Genomic DNA, 16619 nt, shown 5'->3' on the forward strand with positions numbered 1-16619 from the left:
AGCAACTGCCTAGATCTTCAGCCAGGTGTTTGATGTTTCGCATATGTGCTTTTACAGAAATATGTTTTAAAGCACCTGAATATGCATTTTCAGTATGGAGGAAATTTCCTATGTGTCTCCTGTAAATAGGAAGATTTGAAAACACTCACAATACACACAAGGCATCCACGCAGTATCAGCATAGTGGTACCCAGAATAAGGAGGAAGCTTTCTGCAATTCATTTTGTCTCATGGTTTGTTAAATAAAGTGAAATAGCTATTATTTCTAAACATCTGGTCAACTTTTCCTGAGAATTAACTCTTTTCCAGTTTTCCAAATTAGACTTTCAAATCCAATTTGGCATATGTCAATACTTGTTTGCAGACTGTTCACCATCCCCTTTCCCTAATTGTTAAACTGGCAGCAAATTTCTTCTAAGAGAGCTTTTATTCTCATGCTATTTTCATTTCCTACATTTCACTTCTTTAAATCAATGCAACTATTTGTCATTTACTCATTCTTCAAAGTTCTTATAATCTGTATTAGGAGTACTAAGTCCACCTTCTTTTCTGCTTATATTTACCCACGTAAAACACACGCTCTTGGCCATTTCAAATAACCTTTTGTTACCATTAATACAAGTTTATTTGTCTTTTCTCCATTTTCTACAACAGGGGTATTGCGTTAGCTGTTTCAGTAATTCTAAGTGCCCTCCAGGGACAAAAGCAAAGGTAATTTGTTAAAATCTTTCATTTAAGGTGTCTGTACTTCACATACTCATAAACTAGAAAAAGTTTCTTTCACAGAGAAAAAGAAACTCTGAACAACGAAACCACACAGTTAAAAGTAACCATAAAACCTCTGTGCCAAAGCTTTCCCTTGGTGAGCGCACACATCCTGGTGCTGGGGGAGTCTTGTCAGATGCTCTGGCCGCATCCACTGCAGCCGGTGCTCCAGCTGACTTTGGAGCAGCCCCTCCATCTTCATTAACGGTGCTCATGAAGAAGCACTAAAGAAGGTGGCGATGGTCTCATATCTGCACTTTTCACACATCAGAGAAATTCTGACCACTCACAGCATCTGTCGATGCCTCAAGCAATTTTTCACTGACATTAGATCATAGGCATGCTTGAGATATCCTAGGATCCTTGAGATAAAAGCCTTGGGCAGCTCCAGGTATTGCCAGTATCCATACTCATTCCAACAATAAAATTAGCTTTGAAATTAGTTGTTGTAATTCTACAGACTGGTCCGCAAGCAGAGAAAGTAACAAGTCCTAGTCACACTGGGATTTGGGTCTCCTGTTCCCCAACCACAGTGATCACAGCTCCTCATCAGGAGCCCCTCGGCTGTTCAGTTGCTGCTTTTGGAAGTAGTTTTTTGGCTTTCCCTTAGCACAAGAAGCAGCACCACTTTTTTTGCTCAATCCTCATCATTACCAACCAAAAGTCAATACAGAGTGAAGTTGCTCAAGTCTTGTTCCATTGGAACAGGAGGCTAGAAGAGTTTAAATTTTCTCCATTTACCAGTTAGCCTTACAGAAAGATATCCATAGCCTTACAGAAAGATAGCCACAGTCAGGCTTAAATGTTTGTCAGCTGCTCACTGTCTCACCTCAAGAAATAGTTTACTTCTTTGTATACTTCCCCCATACCCAGAAGTGCTTTCCTCAATATTCCCACTACTGGCCTTCATACTGTGTATGAAGTAGATGCTGAAAGGCCCACAAATTACTCTAATATTAAAAAAAACAGTATTGGCTTTCCTCGAAGAACAAGCAGCTCATCAGATGCTAAGTAAGCACCTGGGACTTTCTAGCTACAATTGTTTGATTCAGTCTAAATCAGTATTAACACAGCAAGTATATATATATATATAGTATAAGTATATATAGTATAAGTATATATATATATATTTATATATACATATATATATATATATATATATATATATAAAAGACTCCACAGGGCATTTATCTTACTGTGTTTTTCTCCCTTTCCATGCTGGAACATGCAATACCCAGGGAGGGATTTACAGATGTACATATGAATCCTTCGGGCTCCGAAGAAGTGGCTGCCACAGGAATTGTTCCGTGGTGGTCCAAACTGCAAAGTGCTGCAAAGGTTACTTTGGGCGAGACTGCCAAGGTAGGACTTCTCTGCTACAAGCTGGTGTCCTCTTAATACTCAGCTAACAGAAATGCTAACGGGAAGGCTACTGCTCTTTAAGTGTTGATAGTTCAAAGAGGGGATGAGGAGTAGCTGGGGGAAATGAATCTTTGCAGTAATCACTGATTTTGTATCCAGAATTGCATGATCTACACAGGAAGAGTGGGTCTTTATGATATGGAAAGTTGAACTATATGATCTGCAAAAAGAGACATGAATAGAGACTATCTGCAAAATACAGATTCTGTTGCAAGAACTGAAATACACAAAAAGTATTAGTGCTTTTTGACTCTAAATAATCTTTTTCACATGGTTACAGCAAGTTTTAAACTTCATGCTAATAATGAACTGCATAAATATTATAAAAAGTAAAGATTGTTGTAGAACATTAATCAGTCAGCCCTAGAAATCCTTTGAAAGAAAAAAAACACCACACACATCAGGCCAGAGGCAGCAACACAAGAGCACGCTAAAGCACATGCTGTAGCATTCTCACCCATACGTGTGAACATCTGCAAGTGTACATGCCACTGGTAAGATCAGAAATTGCCCAATGTAGTTAAAACCAGATGTGAGAGAACAAGGTGGCTTTACCTCCAGCTGTTTGTTAGCACACACTAATGAACTGTGGGCTACCGAGTCACTGGTCACTGTTGTGGTTCTATGAGGAGATGCAGCAGTTCCTCCCGGGTTGCTTCTAATTTAAATGAGTATCAACTTCAAATGCCAGCACCACAGAGGAACAGTACAGATCTAAAGTAGCACAGCATCTAAAGGTATTAGGAGCATAAACTTGCACTCTGAAGTGTCACAAGTGCTTTTACAAACCCTAACAGGGATGCATTCACAAGGCTTTTACAGAATAATGAATGGTGACAACAAAACAAGCACTTAAGCTCACAAGTCACTTTTTCTAACTTTCAGCTTGCCCAGGAGGGCCAGAGACCCCTTGCAACAACCACGGCTCCTGTGACGATGGGTACACAGGGACAGGAGAGTGCAGCTGTGACAACGGCTTCAATGGGACCTCATGTGAGCTGTGTTTACCAGGCAGATATGGCTCTGACTGCAAACGTACGTTGAAGTTTCATTTCTGTACTGTTTCCTATTGCAAACCCAAACATTTTTGTCCATGGTAGGTTTTTAAGTAGACCAAGAAAAGCACCTCCATTTTATCGTTAACATTTCTCCTGAGCTCTTCCTCACACTGAGAGATGGCACAAGGTCTCAGAAAAGAGATCCACAAAAGGGAGGAGGGGAAGGTAGCGAGGACAAGAAGCTTTAGTTAACCTCCAGTGCAAGGCTCCTCCTGTTATTTAAACACAACACATAAATATCAAACACAGAGGTCAGCAAGTCTTTTCAACTACAGCACAGCCTTTTACCCCATCCCAGGAAAGAGCAAGACAGTATCTTACCAGTGTGGTTTATAGAGGAATGCAGGAGATAACCAGTGTAGGAAAGAAAAGATGATGGTAGTCTGTGAAGAGAGACAACAGCCTGTAAGTTGCTCATGTAATGCCCTTCACTGGGGTTGTAAGCATAACCTATGTGGAACAAGCCTCACATTTCCTCAAAGCGGTTAATATCACCCTTTCATTTAAATATTTTCCCAGTGTAAAGCTTTCTGACGGCCAGCTACAGTCTTATCTCTTCCATCTTAACACTGCATACAGCAGTAGCACCCATGAGCACATTCAGTTGTGGGTTAGAGGCTGGCTAGCCTTAGAGCAGAGGCAGGGCACCAACACTTAAAATTACATTTACCTTCAGTTATCAATTTTGTGGCACACCATACCATAAACTCCACATGAGCTGTTAGTCTGTAACCAAGATTATGGTATTTAACAGAGGAAAGTCTTACAGGCCCTTCTTTTTAATGCATGCTTCTGCTAGCCGTAAGCTAAGTAATTGGACTACGTGAATGGAAGTCAGATAGAAATACATTTCAGCATCACAAGGTTGTCACAAACACAGAAATTCTCCAAATCCCACATTATTTTCCTCCATAAATAACAATATTGAGGAGAAAAAGGATGCTATTTTGTTATGCTACAACACAGAGCTAACAACTCTCAGGAGGGACCCAATACACAAGTTACTACAAGGCTCAAACAGTGTTGGGAGTGTAAATCACCTACTGAGTACAGCAGCCTCTCATGCTTGAGCTTGCAGGACACAAGCTCACCCCACATAGAAAAAGAACTCAGAAGACTTCAATCATAAAAGTATACAAAACTTGAAAAATATACTACATGTGACTTGCCCATATCTTAAAACAAAACTCACTGACCTTGTCCTTGATCTCCTTAACCAGGCAAATCTCCTACTCAGGAAATAAGCATATTGTTTCCATATATCTTTATTTCTACGCTTGTAGTCTTAATTCACTTGCCTAGAGAACTTCCCACAGCTCGCAGCTGCTGCTCATTAGGGTAAGCATCGGGCCCACCCGTTAACTTTTTCGTACCATAGTTCTGCCTGAAGTTTGCTCCTCCTAGCACAGGGTAGATCAAGGTTTTCAAAGGTGTGCTGAACTAATGCACATGATAAATCATAGCGTCACAGAATAAGTCACCCTGGAAAACGCCATAGGTTCTCTCGAGTCCAGCCTTCTGCTCAGTTCAGGATCAACTTTGAGATCAGAACAGGATGCTCAGGGCTTTACCCAGTAGGATAAACCTCCAAGGATGGGAATTGCCCGGCCTCTCTGGACAGCCTGTTCCACTGCTTGACCATCACAGTGGTGAAAAGGGACTAACCTAAATTCTTGCTAGAATCATAGAATCATAGAATGCTTAAGGTTGGAAGGGACCTCTAGAGGTCATCTAGTCCAACCCCCCTGCACACGCAGGGTCACCTAGAGCACGTGGCACAGGACTGCGTCCAAGCGGGTTTTGAAGATCTCCAGAGAAGGAGACTCCACAACCTCTCTGGGCAGCCTGTTCCAGTGCTCTGTCACCCTCACTGTCAAGAATTTTTTCCTTAAGTTCCTGTGGAACTTTTGGTGCCTCAGTTTGTGGCCATTACCTATAGTTCTGTTGGTGGTCACCAGTGAAAAGAGGCCAGCACCATCCTCCTCGCTCCCTCCCTTGAGGTACTTATAGACACTGATTAGATCCCCTCTCAGCCTTCTCTTCTCCAGGCTGAACAGGCCCAGCTCCCTCAGCCTCTCCTCGTAGGGCAGATGTTCCAGGCCCCTGATCATCCTTGTAGCCCTGCGCTGGACTCTCTCCAGCAGCTCCACATCCCTCTTGTACTGTGGAGCCCAGAACTGGACACAATACTCCAGATGTGGCCTCAGCAGGGCTGAGTAGAGGGGCAGGATCCCCTCCCTCGACCTGCTGGAGACCGTCTTCTTAATGCTAGATAATGCTATACCTCAGTTGACAAGCTAGGTGGTGCTTATCAAAGAAAAGATTTTCCCCTTTCCCCATGACAGCTCTGTAGGTGACTGATCTGTGTTTTTTTTTTCAGCCTGTGAATGCAAGGTCCATGGGCAATGTGACGAAGGATACTCTGGAACAGGACAATGTTTCTGTGAAACAGGATGGACTGGTCGGCTGTGTGAAACCGAACTAGGTCTCTGTCTAATCTCAAGTCACAGAGGACTTGCATATGGGAGAGAAAGAAGGGATTAATATCAGAAACCCTCACCTGGAGCTAAGGGAGCATTGACTGGGAGATAAGAGTCTGGGAGATGAGAGTGTCCCTGATTCTGCTGCTGACTGAACAAATGCCTTCATCTTCCTGTCTCTTTATGTGTGAAGTGGGAATACGAATGCTTATCTTCCTTGGAAAAGCGCTTTAGGCTGCATGAGGGAAGATACTGCCTGAGAGCTGAACACTCAGAAAAATATTCATACTGGTTTTTCAGTTAGCAAGAATGGTGTAACAGCTTTCCTTCCTGCACTAAGCAAGGCCTTTCAATGTAAACAGCACAGCATTTTCATACCATCTTTTTTTCATTCCTCACAGCTCTTCTGCCAGTGTGCACTCCAAGCTGTTCCACCAATGCTGTCTGTATGGAAAACAACACGTGTCAGTGCAAGCCACTTTACAATGGAGATGGGATCACATGCACAGGTGAATCCCCTTTTGATTCAGAGCATGCTAAAAGAAGGCAGGCTATTCTGCCCACATGTATCTGCATACAGTTACTGTTGAGTGTGAAATGTTGGTTATCAAACCTAAAGTCTTGCAGCAAGCAGACACTAAAACAAATTCAGACCACATGGACTATTTATTCCTAAAGCAGGTGGGTGGCTTCACCAGGCTTTTACAAGCAGGAGAATCAGCAGCAGGTGAACTCGTGGGGGTCACATGCTGGAGGATGGCAGGGTTTCCAGCAGTATTCGCTGGGATGGTGTCATGTTTTTAGACCTCGAAAGTCCTGACAATGGCTTCAGTGCTACATGGGCTAGCTATTGCACAAGGTCAGGAATATCTCAGGAAACTCTAACAGTATTTTTCCCAAAAAGTATTCTAGTGTCTTTAGTGTACAACCAGAAAAACTGGAGCTGCTTTACCCTTTTGAAAAACATCCCCTTTTGAGGCACACACAACTCAGGCATTTTCTTTTCCCTTTGCAGCTGCAGACCTTTGCGTACAAAACAACGGCGGGTGTCACAAGGCAGCAGAGTGCACACAAATTGGAGTGAAAATCTTTTGTACTTGTCAGAAAGGATACAAAGGAGATGGTTTTACATGCCTTCCAATAAATCCTTGTGCCGATGGGTTCAATGGAGGCTGCCATGAACATGCCATTTGTACAGTCATAGGACCTGTAAGTTGAATGATTTTGGTCACCCTGAGGAAGTCTAAGACAATTCTTACTTGTGTCAATAGAAGTCTTTTAATTGCTCTTGCCAACAACTCAATCACAATCTGTACCTCTAAAAGTCACTTGTTTTCCAAAACAATGTTTACTCATGTCCAGCCTATTTTCCACATTAATTGGGCACTCCCTCAACTGAGGGATGAGAAACAGCTTGTTTTGAAATCTTTGCTTTAAAGAAAGCGGTACCAAAGCAGATGAGATATTTTCTGTGTAAAATTCCTGTTACTTTTTTCTGTTGCTATCCCTTTGATAGCAAAATACTTCTACTTGCCGTGACAGTTTTGGCATATACTTTGGTAGCTAAACCTAGGGACAGGTGAAAGAACAGGTCACTTGTTGATTGCCTAGGACTCAATTTAAAAAGCTTTGCAGCCACATGATGCACATTCCTGGGCTTGCAAAGTCAAAGTTGTACAGGATAATTTGTGGTGGTGACTTTTATCCTGTATTTGTTTTGGTGCTTTTGAGATCATCTGCCAGGTCCATTTTAGTGGTTTGCCTGGTTTCTCTTCCAGGAACTATGTAGAATACCCTTGGTGCTATTCTATTCCAGCTGGTAACAATCATGATCCCTAGGTATAACCATCTCCTGTTTTCTTTATATTTTTCAGTTTATTACAATTAGTGGCCCGCTAAATTCTTTTCATGCTTCCACACACTGTCATTTAAACATCATTTTAATCCGTTTGCCATCCTATATTTGTTAATTACAGGTCATATAATTTTCCAGTGCATATTATTGTTCGTAGATGAAAATATGCTTTGGTTTTAATTCAGCAGAGCTCCTAAACACATACATAAATGTTTTGCTTAAAAGAATAAATGTCAGAATGAGAGTAAGCAGACTGATGAATCACAGTTGCAAGCAGGAGCTTTTATGTTTGCCTACTCCTGGCTACATCAAAGGAAATGTTTCCAGCAGTTCAAAATGTTGCTTGAAATACCATTTTAATGTTTATTTAATACTTGATGCGGCCTTTCTATTCTCTCTCCAACCAGGATAAACGCAAGTGTGAATGTAAAAATAACTATATTGGTGACGGGCTGAATTGCTCTGTGATGCAGCTTCCTATTAATCGCTGTTTACAGGACAACGGGCAGTGTCATCCTGATGCTGACTGTGCTGATCTCCACTTCCAAGGTCAGGACAGCAACTCCTGAACGAGGCACACACGCATAATGCAGTGGCCCTTAAGGCTTGGTTGTTCAGCTTGATCAGTCCATGTAACCTTCCTTGTCCCTCTGACACCACGCCAAAGTCAGTGGGTCTGGTCTGGATCTGTGCAGCTATAAGCTCACTCAGTCTTCTACCTAAATCCTCCTGAAGCAATGAGATTTAAGTACAACTGAAGTTAGAACATGTGCTTAAATACTTTGCAGTACTGGCTTTATGAAGCAACAAATTAAGGCATTCCAGGTAGAAATATTACTCCCATGGGGCCACTTTGTGCTAACTAAATTTAATAAAATTCACCGGTAATTCTTCAGCAAAGTTCACTCTGCACTCAGGAAAAAAAAATCTAATCAAGAAGAGCTGGTTCTTCTCTTTCGTTGCAGATACGACGGTTGGAGTTTTCCATTTACGGTCCCCAAAAGGGCAGTACAAAATGACTTATGAGAAGGCAAAAGAGGCCTGCGCCAATGAATCAGCCACCATAGCTACATATAATCAGCTGCTGTACGCTCAGAAGGTGATGTAGTAGGAGGAAATCCCCTGGAGTAGGTACAGCCACAGTGTAAATAGCAAGGGAGGAGAGAGGGGCAGGCTGTGTGTTAACAACTTCATTTTAACTCCCTTCTTATCCCCTCTGCCCAGGATAAGTTTGGCTGGGAGCCCAGTTTTTAAACTGTTTATCAGCAGTGCAGTAGTTGAAAGATCAGTGATGTGTAGCTCATTCTGGAAACTAATTGCTGTTAAGATACACAGTGAGAATGAAAGGCCTGAGTGAAATCCTCAGGTAGGACAGATAGCTCTGAGAGAAGCTCAAAGTGGTTCCAGATAATTAAAACAGAAACGCAGCACTAGGTATCATTTGTGGTTTCCTATTTTTCACCACAAACAAAGCACAGAGTAAATCAGAGAGAATCCTCTACGTGCAGTAACACTGCTTGGACTATTCCTGCTGAGAGAATGCCTGCAACCATCTCGCTTGCCTTGATTTCTCCCTTCACAATTGTATTTCTGTGGTAAGAATTCCAAAGGCTTAATTTGTTAGCCTTAAGCAGTGGCCCAAAAACTAGAAAAAAAAATGCTGACTATATTTCTTGCCTGCTTACAATGCCCTGAAAGCAGGTACCAAATTCTTTTTTTTAGTCATAGAATGTAAGATGGTAAGTGTTAAAGAGTGTTTTCACAGGGGTTTTATTGAAAATGATTCTTAAAGAAATGTACACTTCAGAATTAGGCTTACATTTTTCTTTTTCCTTTACATAAGGTTCCCAAAATTAACTTAACACAGTTATTTCCACGTTCTTTTTTTTCTAAGTGTGTTGTAGACAATACATGGTTGATGTCAGTGAGCTCAACACGGCACCTTGGGTTTGTAAAACTTGCTTGTAAAAAAGGTCAGACATTCCCATCTCCAGAGGGAAGAAAGAAGCTCACAGTTTAGAGAGACACTTTAAGCAAAAGGAGAGGCTGAGGAAAAGCCTACATACAAACCTCCTTGTGAACCAAACCCAGTAGCTCCTCTGCTTCTTGGCAGAATTCAATTCCCACCTGGAGCCACATCTCTCTAGCACCTTGTAGCGTAAAAATATCCCTCAAAGCAACAAAATCAGTAGTAGGGGTTGGCTCTGGTATTCTTGGGTATTTCACTTCTATGTTTAAGTGGTTTGCCAGCAATTTCCATGTTGACAAAAGAAGGTATTTCACATTCCCCTTTGGCTTCCACAAACATACGTTATGCTTAGCTCTGATCCCACTGTGGCTTTAAGCTCTGGGAAGCTTTTCCTGGGAAAGGCTCCCTTTGCCTTTATGGGGAGCCCATGACTTTTGGAGGGGCCTCATCCCTGTCCTCAGCCCCTCAACACACAGCAGGCTGCAGGATGGCCGGCCAGAGAGCCAGCACAAACCTGCTGACCTCCTACACCCTCAGGAATAAGCCTAGTGAGGCTGGGTGCTGCACAAGGATGGTGGGATGAGCTGCTGTCTCTACAGCTTAGGCACCGAGCTCCTTCCTCTGATCTTTAACCTTGTATTGGTTTCAGGCAAGATACCACCTTTGTGCTGCTGGCTGGTTAGACAATGAAAGAGTTGGCTATCCCACTGCCTTCTCCTCCCCAAACTGTGGAGCTGGATACGTTGGAATAGTCGACTATGGAAAAAGAGTCAATCTGAGCGAAACCTGGGATGTTTTCTGCTACAGAGAGAAAGGTAACAGAGCCCTTCAGTAGTGTTGCTCTGGTCAACAGACAGCAGCAATCTCTTTTTCAACGTCTTTGGTCAGTCTCAGAGACTGCCAGCTGGCATTGTAAAAGATTCTCTATCTTTTTAACTTAAAAAATACATATTTCTGTTGACTGGCAAGTCATTTTTCAGAGCGGTCTAAAACAGTCCCTCCTCCATTTGCCAACTTGGTTATCTCTGCTTGTGCCTTCCAGAAGTGAACTGCACCTGCAAGACAGGCTACGTGGGGGACGGCTTCTCCTGCAGTGGGAATTTGCTGCAAGTGCTGATGTCTTCCCCAGCGCTGACAAACTTCTTGTCGGTACGGCCTATAAATCACACATGCTGTTTGGAAGGATTAACAGAGGGAAGCAAGTGCTGTAATGTTATCACCTGGTTATAAGCCCACCTCTGCCTTGCTAGCACAGCACGTATCTATTTGTTACTGCTCTTCTCAAACTGTAAAGAAAATACAAATTAAAAAGATACACCGGTAAAGAAAGGTGAAATGGTCTAACTCGGGACCATCTAAATCATAACCTAATCACTACTGTTCCAAAGGGGTTTAAGGTTTGTAAGACTCTTGGAAATTAAATGTTACTACGCATTCAGAGCAAAATGGATTCTGTGCTCAGCTGTCACTGGGATGTTGCTGGCTTTTCAAATGTCACTGCGGCTTTTGTTTTATCATATTGCTACTGGGGGAAGACAGAGCATTAAAATGCTCCCTTTCTTGCTGATACTCAGAAGGACACATATACATGCTCATGTAAGTCACCTCACAGACATCAAGAGCCCAATTCCTATAATTCCAGTTTTAGCTGCTGATCTAACAATTCTTTGTCTCAAAGTTGCTTCACAGCTAACAACATAAAGTTTCTTTGTCATTATTTTTATGATATTCTTTCAGCTGCCATTACAGCTCACAAATACCCTCTGTTAAAGCTGAATTTTGTTTCTGCCTAGGAAATCCTGGCCTACTCTAACCGCTCCAGGAAAGGGAGAGAGTTCCTGCAGTACCTCACAGACCTGTCAGTTCGTGCCACTCTCTTTGCCCCAAATGATAGTGGGCTAATGGAAAACAAGGTGAGACAGACTTGTTTTGGTGGTTTTTTGAAAAGATCTTTTTATTCCGTATGTTAGGAACACTTTTTTTAAAGCCATTCAGAGTTTCTATACTCCTGGTGAAATTTTAATTAAAAAAAAATACCTATATTAACATGGCTTCTGTGGATAGCCATATGGTTTAAACTGTGCTCCTGAAAGAGCACGTTTGTTTCATCCTTTTCTCTTCTGCAATCAGGAATATAAAATTAGAGCATTTGTGTCCCTACAGTGAATTTTCCATGCAGAGGTTTTAGTTGCCAGATAAAGGTGTCTGAGATGAAGTCTGCTCTGAGTTATTGTTTCCAGAAAGCTCTGCATGACATTGGCATTTCTTTTAAATACATTAAAGGAGTCTGTTCCTGGCTTCATTTCATGCTCATCCTTTTCTTCCCTTGAATCAAAGGCTGGGTTGCAGCTCCAGTGGGAAACAAGGCGAGCATTTTTCCTCAGGAACCAGCTATCCCAGAGCAGTGAACATGTCAGATAGAATGTGGGGCTTTTAACAGAAGTGACCTGCAAGTGATTTCTCCTCACATAGGTTTATGCCCTGGTTTGCATCTTTAAGCTGTTTTGAGTGTATCTGAGACTCATCACTTCAGATCTCACCCTCCAGGAGAGCAAAATTCTTTATCCAGCCTGAATAAAGGAATAAAGGTATTCCTGCTGCGCAGTACTCGGAAACAGAGGAGCCCAGTATTAGTAAACAGATAGCCAAAGAGCCTCTAACTCATATCTCATTTGCTGCAGCATCAATAGCAGAAAAGGTCACAGGCATTTATTTAGTAGCAAGTGTGGTAGCTTAATGAAACTGGTTAATGCTCCTTCTATTTCGTTTTTATTTTTAGACACTTTCCGGGAGAGATATCGAGTATCATTTATCTAATGCAAGCTTAATGTTTTATGAAGACTTGACCAATGGGACCACTCTTCTAACACGATTAGGGGAAAAGCTCTTAATAACAGACAGCAAAGGCCAAGAATACCAAACTGTCACAAGTGAACAGGTACTTTTTCGGAAATAAATCTGAGTTCACAGGTTAATGTTTCTTGAGGCAGATAAGGGGAGCTGGTGTTTCTGATGCTGGTGACAAGCAGCTAAGTGCAAAGCTCCGACCTGCAGAATCTGGAGGAGACCGTGCAGGTGGCATGCAGGAATTGCAGGGTGGTAGGAGAAAGGCTTAAAGAAAGTTGTTGGTATTTTTGCAGAGTTTCTTGAACTTGGGCTCATGTCTGCTGAGACAGTGATATAACCTCACAACAGATTTTCCCTCTATCAATCAATAGCGGTCAGGGAGAAACCAAGCTTAAGTTATGTTCCACCCTCAAAGGCCAGAGGGTCAAAGCTGTGTTCTCACTCTTCTTTCTCCTGGTAGAACCTGATCAGATTTGTGGATGGAAGTGCTATTGTCGGATGGGATATAATTGCTTCCAACGGGATAATCCATGTCATTTCAGAGCCTCTTAAGGCTCCACCAGCACCGGTAAGTATATATTCACCGGGGGCGGGGAAGGGGGATTATATCATCTCGAAGGCACTGCTAACTTTGGCAAATTCCCAGTTTTGCTGCCCTATGTACAGTCTCAGATTAACAGATTCCTTTCTAGAAGAAACGTAGAAGTTGAGAACAAGGTACTGGTGAAGGTTGTTCAAAATGTTTCTGTCTGAACAAGTTGTTCCCATCATTTCTTTTTTCCAGTGGAATCACTTAAGCTATTTGGACTTGATGATCTTGAAGGTCTTTTACAACCATAACGATTCTATGATCTTCCCACTTAGAGCTTTGTAAAACTCTATTTTGGTTCTTCCAAAATCTTTCCATGTGCTGGGGGAGTTTTGGTCCCATTGCTGGCCTATCTCAGCTCTGATTTAGGAAGTTACTTGACTTGCCACTTCCTTGGTCCAAAGGATTAATTCTGTAAGTAATATATTGCTCACTTCCATTTTGGTCTGCACAACCATTCTCCTTTACAAACCAATCTGTTAGTTCCTAGAAGCTCAGTAATATCCCCACACAAATCTGGTTCACAAAAATCCCCTACATCTTACAAGCCGGAGAAGCAGAAAATGGTACACACAGGGTAAATTATGGCCTGAAAAGGGGGTTCAAAATTACAAGCAATTTCTGTCACTGTCTAGCAGCTTACAAGCAATTTCTGTCACTGTCTAGCAGCATGGTACTACACCTTTTTTTTTAATACTTTTCAAACACTAGAGGGCAACTAAATCTTTTTCAGTATTTAGCTGTCAAGCTGCATCTTGTAAATTACTTTGTTCTCTGAGAAAGACAAATGCAGAAGGCACATTATCAGTTAGGACAATAATGAGGTTATTTTTACCAGGGTGAATTTACTCATTAGTTTTAATAAGCAGTAGGCCCTGGAGCTAAGACTTTACGTGGAAAAGCAAACGTAATTGCGTATGAAGGCCTTCCCTGTCGCAATACCCCTCTTTACTTCCAGAACTATTCTCCTAAAGCAGTAATTCGGGTAGGCCGCATCCATTTACCTTCCCCTGCTAGACTGCAGAATGATTTTGAGGTAAAGACGTGGGACATGAGGGGACAACATGGTCCTGGAGCCCTTGGGCTGGCAGTCAGTCTAACGAGTGGGGTGACAGGCCGCGTTTCGGAGGCAGTTCGATCTAAGCCCTGCTAGGCCGGGCTCTGAGGGATCGTGTGTCTTCCAATAAGGGTCAATAACACAAAAACCTGCCCAGCATGTAGAGTGGTGGGTAATAAGCTTGGACCCATGAGGAGACTTTGGTATTTGTCACACAGGTTTTTAAAGCTGCTCAAATGAATTTGGTGTGGGCTTTTCCTCTGCAGGCCAGTGAGATTTCAGTTTCATCTTAGTCTCTAGAGTTTCTTTGAGAATCTTACCAGAAAAGATCACTTGGGCACAGTTTATGAATAAGGTGAAACTATGACAAATAAATGTCCAACAGCTTAAAACAAAACAAAAAGTCCAGTTTGTAGTTCTTAAAAGGCTATATTCAGCTGCCTGTAAGGATGAGGTTCCAGGGAACCCAAACAGAAGAGCAGTTCAGGACTAAGGCGGTATCTCAAAGAGACTCGTCATGGGCTCAGGTGCTGAAAGGTGACCCATGCTCATCACCCCATAACTCACCCGCTCTCTCTGCTTCCAGGCTTCTCTTCATGCTGCCTCTGGGACAGGAATATTCTTCGGCATCTTTCTGGTCATTGGAATTGTGGCTTTTGTTGGATATTGTTACTTCAGATTCAAGAGGAAAGATAGAGACTTCCAGCATTTCAAGGTAGGAGGCTGACCAGAACACAAAGCAGAAGGTCACTTCACAAACACACTGCGCTTCACCAGTTCACAGAAACTCACAGGTTCCAGTTTCCCAGGCTCTCGGTATTTTATTAAGTCAGCAAATACTCCTAATTGCTTCATGCTTGAAATGTTCAACCTAAAACATGGAGAAAAGGGGATGACACCCAAAGAAGGGCGCACACACTTCTCTTGGACATGGGCTTTTAATTGCCTACTACAAGCAAAGACCTCCCCATCCAGCGTGCCCTCACTCCTCCTCACAGATGCACTTCCAACACACCTAGGGCTGTCCAAAAGCTAACAGCCAAACAGCACCAACATGGAAGTCTGTCTCACCAGGAAGATCAGCTTCAGGGAAGCTGGTAATTTCACCCCCTTAAAGAGAACCTGTTATCTTTTCCCTCACCACTGCTTCTCTGGAGAAGACATTTGATAGAAAGCAGATGAGTTTCAAAGTCTAGCAAACAGACTGTTAGGGCTCAACTGTGCACCTTTTTATAGTGCTACACTTTCACACTTGTTTTCTTTCTCTGTGCTTACATCAGCTATCAGTAGAGCCAGCTAACCTTACTAGCCTCACACAGCACCTTTGCTATGGGAAACAAGCCCCCAGCAACTCAGCCCCAAGACAAAGAGGGACAACAGAAATAACATTATAAAAACACAATCCATCCAAAAGAAAGCCTGCCTAGAACCAAGCAGAAATCCCTCCCTCTTCTAGCCCCTAACTTAGGTGTTGTCTTCCAAAAAATGACAGCAGAGCTGTGAGCCAAGTGGAAATGCTTGTATTTTCATATAGTAGCAATGCGGGAGCTCAGGAGCAACCAGCCACCTTCTATAGCAGGCACAACTCTTCCTCTCCCCTTCTTAGCTGGGGCTTAAAAACAGTGAAAGAGAAAAAAGGTACCATTGCTAAATGATTTGGTTAAGATAATACAACACCGAACCCCAGTTCAAACCTGGAAACTGTGATTTAGGTGATGAAGCCAGTTCATTCCCAACGTTGCATGCAGTAATCAGTCATAAAGCTTAAATGCACTTAATGCTGGAGGATGGATTTTAAGCAGGTTTGTGTGATTTTATGTAGTCAAAAGATGACACTGATGTCACATCACTGGACAAGTCACGGCCTTCAAATATCACCAACCCCTCATACGAAAGTTCTTCTACACTGACTCCACCAGAACCTACTTATGAACTTTTCTCAGTAAGTGTTTGTTTTGATTTGAAATTGAGACACATGAGGGTAAAATCAGGGTAAGCAGGAATTACTTTATAAAATGAAAGTGTCTGGTTGAAAGCTGGGAAGACATTTATGTTCTGTTTTCCTATCTCACTGCTGCTAGGAATGGCGTAGTCCTACCTGTACAAAAATAAGGCTAGAGGCTACAGCTCTATCTCAAGTTATATATTTATATATATATACACACACACACACTTTATAATATATTTATATATATATATAGTGTGTGTGTATATATATATACACACACATATATATAAAATGAGGCTGTAGCCTACCTGCAAATCTCTTTTTCAGTCCTTTAAAGAGTTATGAATGAAATGGCACTTCAAATGCTGCTGAGTGCCAGTGACTTGTCTATGCAAGGGAGCGAAAATGAGGGGAAGTGTCCAAGTAAAATGAGAATATCTGGACAGCTTTGATGCTGTCATTTAGCAAGAACTGTGTAGAGTCTAAAGAACATAACAAGCCTTCTGAATACACTTTTTCTTGAACAATACTTTGAACTCTGATTCTTTTCTTCTTTTATTTTGTAGGATTCAGATGACCAGCAGCTTGTGATGAGTGGTCCTTATGATCAGAATTAAAGTTTGAATTTA

General features: G+C 42.1%; 1 protein-coding gene across 1 annotated transcript in view; it reads left to right on the plus strand.

Moving 5' to 3' along the window:
- The window catches only part of STAB2 (stabilin 2), a 78220-nt gene extending 61601 nt beyond the window's left edge, over positions 1–16619 (plus strand). Inside the window, exons 54-69 of the mRNA XM_088521586.1 lie at positions 655–711; positions 2004–2127; positions 3073–3222; positions 5626–5730; positions 6127–6234; positions 6741–6934; positions 7988–8129; positions 8546–8679; positions 10199–10364; positions 10592–10698; positions 11343–11462; positions 12329–12487; positions 12857–12964; positions 14629–14757; positions 15865–15984; positions 16557–16619. Of these exons, the coding sequence (XP_088377712.1) occupies positions 655–711; positions 2004–2127; positions 3073–3222; positions 5626–5730; positions 6127–6234; positions 6741–6934; positions 7988–8129; positions 8546–8679; positions 10199–10364; positions 10592–10698; positions 11343–11462; positions 12329–12487; positions 12857–12964; positions 14629–14757; positions 15865–15984; positions 16557–16607 (1974 nt within the window). The 3' untranslated portion in view covers positions 16608–16619. The remainder of the gene's footprint in view (positions 1–654; positions 712–2003; positions 2128–3072; positions 3223–5625; positions 5731–6126; positions 6235–6740; positions 6935–7987; positions 8130–8545; positions 8680–10198; positions 10365–10591; positions 10699–11342; positions 11463–12328; positions 12488–12856; positions 12965–14628; positions 14758–15864; positions 15985–16556) is intronic.

This window comes from Tinamus guttatus, unplaced genomic scaffold, assembly GCF_059628265.1.
Source record: "Tinamus guttatus ecotype Peru unplaced genomic scaffold, ASM5962826v1 Tinamus_guttatus_pri_ptg000125l, whole genome shotgun sequence".
In the NCBI taxonomy this organism is placed as follows: Eukaryota; Metazoa; Chordata; class Aves; order Tinamiformes; family Tinamidae; genus Tinamus; species Tinamus guttatus.